General features: G+C 42.1%; 1 protein-coding gene across 14 annotated transcripts in view; it reads right to left on the bottom strand.

Annotated features, from left to right (window-relative positions):
• pax2a (paired box 2a) overlaps nt 1–6,554 on the bottom strand; it is a 28,452-nt gene extending 21,898 nt beyond the window's left edge. For 6 of the 14 annotated variants that reach the window (XM_025061149.1, XM_017037129.2, XM_025061154.1 and 3 more), the window contains exons 1-4: nt 6,225–6,554; nt 4,597–4,762; nt 3,494–3,691; nt 23–108 (exon numbers count right to left, since the gene is read on the bottom strand). In XM_025061149.1, coding sequence (XP_024916917.1) covers nt 23–108; nt 3,494–3,691; nt 4,597–4,762; nt 6,225–6,267 — 493 coding nt within the window. In that variant the 5' untranslated portion in view covers nt 6,268–6,554. Of the gene's footprint in view, nt 1–22; nt 109–3,493; nt 3,692–4,596; nt 4,879–6,224 lie in introns of those variants that run through there. The other 8 variants (XM_025061150.1, XM_025061156.1, XM_025061151.1 and 5 more) reach the window with 7 other exon arrangements.
• Nucleotides 6,555–6,562: the final 8 nt, after the last annotated feature.

The raw sequence follows: 6,562 nt of genomic DNA, 5'->3' as shown, positions 1-6,562 counted from the left end.
CGTGGCCTCGGTCGTTGCTCACCTATGGTGTGGCCCGGTGTGGAGAGCGGCGTGACAGATCCATCAGGTGACGGGTGAAACTGCTGCTGGACTTTGGTGCGGATAATCCTGGTGAAGTGAACAACAGACACGGATCAATCAGTTCAGCTTCCTGTCTGGAGCGCGGAGATTTCACACAGCCCGCCCCCCCGGCCCGCCTGTGGGATTCTTAAACGCAGCCCATCATGTCCACTTATGCCTGTGCATGTACAAGTGCTCCGTCGTTCGGGGCACTCGTACCCTCACAGTCTGGCTCCCGTCACGACCAGCCAATCTCGGGGCCTTAGGGCCAATCTCTCAACTCCTGTGTGAGGCTGAATGGGGTCGGCCTCCTGAGACCGCTGGATTCAATCTAGCTGGATTCTCAGGTTAGAAATATGATAAAGTCCCTGTACCAGTAAGATGTGATGTGGCGGGAAAGTCTTCATTGCACTTTGGTCTGAATGATCTTGCAAACAAAGCATGAAATCACATCAATTCACCTCAATGATCAGCTTGACTGGCTCTACCTGGCCAAGTCTAATAATCTCCCCCTCCTGCTCCCCTCTCTCTCTATCTCTCTCCCTCTCCCTCTCCCCCTTCATACCTCACACCTGATCTTTTACTTTACGCTCACTCCCATCCCCACGCTCTCCTCCTTTCATTTGGTCTCTGGTGTCCAGTATGTTTTTGGGCTTTAATGTTCTTTCACAATGTCTTTCTTTCTCACTCTTTTCTCACTTTAGTAACTCCTCTCTCAGTCCATCTTTGTATTCATCCCTGCATTTCTCTGCCACCTCTCTGGTGTCTGTTGCAGTTTTTTGGCCCTTTTGCTGCTCAGTGTAGCACACAGGAAGCCCTCAGGCTGACTGAAGACCCGACGGGACTAGTTTTTTTACGGAGTAAAGTAGTGACAAAAAGGTAGAGAGGACGAAGAAGGAATAAAAAGCTGAAAATAGGACACTGGGTTTTATCCATGGCTTTTAAATTTTTATAACCAGGGATGTTCTAAAATAACAGAAACAGTTGATAATCTGTCAATTTCCTAGATTTAGGAATTTTTGCACAGAATTTAACAGAAACAGTTGATAATCTGTCAATTTCTTAGATTTAGGAATTTTTGCACAGAATTAAAAAAGCTGACCTGGCCTTGTGTCTCCTCCTTCACTTCAAATATTTTTTTTTAACCAAAACAGACTTTCCCACAGTGCACATGAGGTGAGCGATGTTCCCATGCAGGCATCCAGCAGTAACACATCTATTCTGAATCAGGCAGCTACATGGTTAACACCTCGAGGGGCCAGAAAAATGTACATCAGACTCTTTTCATTCCCCTCAGTGTGTCATGCTTCCTCTACGCTTTCGCCTCCAGGCGAGGTAACAAAGAAGAGCAGCCTCCTCCAGAAAATACACACATCAATATTTTATTTGAATTTCTAACATCTCCACCACAACAGTTATCTGACCTCATGACTTGGGGGAGCCTCATAAATTCAAGGACTTTGTTTCGAGTCAGTGTTGTTGATATTGAATAAGCAATCTGGACGGGGGAGGGGGAGGAGATTAACGACATTGGTGTTTGGCTGCTGATAAAAAAAAAAAACTTCTCAGAAGAAATAATTAAGATGTGGATCGATATGATTGAGAGCCACTTAGGACCCGGAGGTGTACGCCTCCGTCCACTGGGCCTGGTGCAGCGGCTGGAAAACTCCTCTCTGTGGCAGCAAAACAAAGCGCAACCCAGTATCTGTGTAATCTTTAATAATTCATGCAGGGAAAATGTGTTTAAAGCCAGGACATCCTCTTTAGTGTACGCCTCAGAGGTCAGCCCTCAACCACAGAGACCACCAGGGGACCAAGGCCTCTCTCCTCTCTCTCTCTCTATCTCACTTCTTTCCTTTATTCCTCCTCCTCATTCTCCTCTGTGTTTCTCCCAAGAAGTCCTCCCTCTGACAGGAACTCCAGCAAATTAAAACAGCATCCTTAGCAGGCTGGCAATGTGAAAACTTCAAGGGACTTTCAGCAAAGTTAATTTTTCACCATCCTCCTCCAACACTCCCCTGCATTTCCATGCCACAGTGAAAACACCACAATAACTCTCTCTCCACTTGTAATACTCCACTCAGAAGTGAAAGGCGGTCACTCCCATGTCCGAGTAACGCTTAGAGGAGAAAATTTGCAAAATGTGAGACGTGCTACAAGGTCTTATATTAATCATTGATGCCGGAGTCGACAGAGTTGCCAAGGACACGGTTTCTCCCTGCGTGTTACCGCTATAAATTCCTCCCTTTTTTGTACATTTTCAATTGGATTTATTAACAGTATGGACAAAACTGTGCCACCAAAAGACCTGTTGAAGCGACAATTCCCACTGACACACACACTTTTTTCAACCTCTCTTCTCCCTTTTGCCTCCTTTTTTGGGTAGCAAAGATTCGTCCATCTCTTCCATTTAGCTGGATGCGTTATGAGACTCTGTTCAGCTCATTAAAATGTAATGCCGATGACCAGCTCTCTGGAACAGTGCCTTCTAACCAAAGTTCATCACTCGCAGGCTCTGTGGGGCTTTTTTTTTTTCCTTCCACTTTTGCACACATGCACCGGGGCTTTTTCACACACAGGCGTCCTCTGTCCACAGAAGACACTGTGCGGAGAAGGTGAAGGTGTAGGATGTCTGCTGCTTAACAGCTGCTGAGTGGAGGAACACACACTCCTTCATCTTTTATAGAACATTTACCTGAGGAAATACGGACCATAGTGGATCCACTCCACATATTATTATTATTGTTATAATAATAATAATAATTATTATTATTATTAGTAGTAGTAGTAGTGGTAATATTACTGCAGTTGTTGTTGTTATTATGAAATACTGTAATAGCGATTCATATCTCTGTGATTATAATTCAGTTCTGTGGTGTGGTTTTGTTGTGGCAACAGTAATAAAGCTGCTGCTGCTGCTGCTGCTGCTGCCGCCGGCGCCGCCGCCGCCGGCCGCCNNTGTGTCGCAGTGTGGTCCGCGTATTGACCGACTTTGTTGGGTATTTCCCTCCGCCTCTGGATCTGGTTACGCGGTATCGATCGGTTTTTATCGAGACATATGTGATTCTCCGTGGCCTCAGCCTCAGCCCCCGTGGCTTGTAGTGTGGAGCGGGGCCGCAGTAGAGGATTGAATTGCACTTGTGTGAGACCACCCTGGTTACAGGCTCGGCTGGAAATTACTATGTTGCTTGTATGTGTGTAAGATAAAATAGCGCTGTGCTGATTTCTAAGGTGATTTAGACCTTTTTTACGCCTTGCGCCTCCGGTTCCCGTTGATATTTCTGTCATTTAAACCCTCTTTCATAATTTTTCCATGCTGCCATATTTTCCAAAAATAGCCCAATGCTGATTTCGAATATTCCTTCACCTTTGCAACAATTCGGCGTTCATTTTAAGCTCATACTATGAAGTGAAAACGGGCGTTTCCACCTACCTGTTGATGGATGAAACGCTGGGGACGGTGTCGTTGTCGCAGACGCCCTCGGCCAGTAGCCGGTCCCTTATTTCCCAGGCGAACATGGTTGGATTTTGACGCTTGTATTCTGCGATTTTATCCACCACCTTCGGGGTTGCAACCTTTGGTTTGGAGCCACCGATTACTCCAGGTTTAATACTGCCGGTTTCATAGTACCTGTATGGCGACAGAGTGAATGGATTTATTCTTAATTAAAAAAACAAAAACAACCCAAAATCCAATTATTGTTGAAACAAATGTGCGTCCCCCCTGGAATCAAATATATGTATATTTATTTAATCTCCGGTGTAGAATTTAGGAATGTTTAACCCAATTATGACTCAAGTGTAAGTAGAAACACAAAATAGAAGCGGGAAAAACAGAACATAAATTTGCTACGTTAAGAGCACTTGATTTAGACTTAATTTAATGTCTCTATGGAATTACAGCAGCATGCACGACATGCCACCATAGATTTTGGGGACAAACATATAGTGTGTGTGAAATGAAATACCTCTGAAATGCCTTCTGATGGCTGAAAAAAATATATTTCAAAGTATTATCTCACGGCATTTGTGCACTAAAGTAAAAATATGATGTAGATCTAATTTATCAGGATTTAAGAAGCGTAAAGATGAACTAAAAATGGCAAAATAAAAACAAAAAAAACTCTAGTCTGGCTCCACCTACTTTAGTTACATTTGAAGTCTTCTAATTATGTTTGTTTTTTTTACAGTATTTTCAGCAGTACCTAAATCACCACAGCCTTATATATTTGTCTGGTAAATTAATCAGCACAAATGATTTACAGTTTTTTCCCCCCATTTTCACGATTATGATGCTTTGGTTTTGATGGATAGAAATAAAAAAAAATCTGCTGAGTGCAGGAAAAAATACATAGAGAGAAGAAGAAATAAATGAGCTGCCTGAATAAGCGATGACTGAGGCTGGAATAGAGCTGGCTGCGCACACAGGAGCTGCACAAGATTGATGTTTTTGACACACACACACATACACACACACACACACACACACACAGGGCTCTGGTGGTGGTCGTGCATCTCCCCCTATATCCCGTTTACCTGCCGAGGATTTTGCTGACACAGCCGTGACTGACCCGTAGCTGTCTGGAGATGTCGCAGGGTCGGACCCCCTGGTGGGCCAGCTCCACGATCCGCTGCCTCACCACGTCCGGCAGGGGTCTGCCGTTGACGAACACCCCACCGAGCTGGTTCACACCGCCGTGCCCTGCGTGGGATACAACAGCAGCAGAGGGGCACGGGGGGAGGCATAACATTACATACAAACACACAGCAAAGGGGTCCGTGTGTGTGTGTGTATTGTGAAATTGCAGGACACACACACTAACACACAAATACAGTCAGAGAAGAACACCGTAGAATTTAAATTTAATAAGAGCAACAATAAATATATAATAATATAAATATTACTGCTGATATTGACTATCTCGATATTAATAATATATTATATATTATATAACAAATACTAGTATAAAATGTCTATTTTATAATAAATGTTATTAGTAATATAATATTTAAAACTAAATAAATAAAAATATAATACTTATATACAATATATATATACTGTTTCCCTCCTTTTAAACACAATTTCTAAAACAATCATATATTTCACAATAAATTAAACGTCCACCATGGCATATTTTGCATAAATAAAATACAATCATTTCCGTTTTATTATTTTTTGTTATTTTATATGATATATATTATTCGCGGTGACTATTGTTACCTGCAGGACCCTCGTCTCCCCTCCGCAGCCTAACACATGTCGCGGTATATCAGGTTGCAACCTGTTTAATTTTCCTCGCACAATTGCTGTAAATAATTCAAATGAGCTTTGATAACTCATATTACAAACGCGGCGGTCGGTGCGAATGAGGAGGGGGATCAATAATTCACGCGCAGCACCGGCTCTTCTTCACATGAAGAATAAACATGACGAAATATTTAAAAGCATTTATTCCTGCTGTTTTTTCCCCTCTTTTTTTTTTTTACATCGCATTGTTCTGATAAAACACCTTTAGTTCAAGTGAGAAAAAGTGTAAAAAAAAAAATTTACACACAAGGTGAACGTGTTCTCCTCCAGAGCATCTGTCATTTCACAGGCAGTAAAAGCTCTGTATTTAAATGGCAGGATTTCTATTCGGATCAAATAAGCTGTTCAAACAGCGCAGGTGTTTCCTGTTTATTTGGCACAATAAAAGAAGCAGAAGAGACAGAAACACTGGAAGTGTTCTGAAAATTACTTTCCTGGAGGGGGAAAAAATCTAAATTGAATGTTTTATTTTGTTGTTAGGATTATCACTAACAAAATGTGAATTTGTTTTGGTCTAGTTTATTTTTTCTATAACCTAAAACTTTGTTTACGCTGAAGTTTTTATTGAGAAAATTAACGATTCGACATGAATTTTACTACAAAAATAACACCCACCGCTGTTGACGTTACATAAAAAATCTTTTAAAATAAGCTGATAAATATAACAAATATAACATATTTCAGTTCAAACCTGAATTATTATTAATTTTTTATCTGTAAAATACACAGTTGTCTTTGCAGACGTCTTGACGTCTTTGGCCCAAAGTGTGTGAGATTTGGCATCTCTCTCTGTGTGTGTGTGCGCGCGCGCGTGTGTGTGTTATTTTTAAATCTCCAAACTACTTCAAATACTCACGGTGCATCGCCGAGAAGGGGTCTGCTTTGCAATGAATATCCATGGGATAGCAAAGAAAAGAAAGGTAATCGACTGAGGTCGCCGTTTCGCCTTTGTGATGCAGCTTTTATAGGAATAAAAAAATTAAATAAATACGTTTTTTTTGGGTGTCTTTTTTTCTTCTTCTTTTGCTGTAAAACAGTCCTTGTGTCAAGTGTCCTCAGCAGCAGCAGCGGTGGAGAAGTTGTTGTTGTTGTTGTTGTTGCTAAGTTTTCCTCGGGTTAGAGTCTGGACTCTGGAGTGGACAGCACGGCTGTCAGGTGCGGAGCATGACCCACGCGTGTGCACGGCGCACGGTC

This window comes from Cynoglossus semilaevis, chromosome 12, assembly GCF_000523025.1.
Source record: "Cynoglossus semilaevis isolate Cse_v1.0 chromosome 12, Cse_v1.0, whole genome shotgun sequence".
Taxonomy (NCBI): domain Eukaryota; kingdom Metazoa; phylum Chordata; class Actinopteri; order Pleuronectiformes; family Cynoglossidae; genus Cynoglossus; species Cynoglossus semilaevis.
Note: the sequence above shows the minus strand (reverse complement) of the source record. Positions and strands in the feature narration are given on the sequence as shown.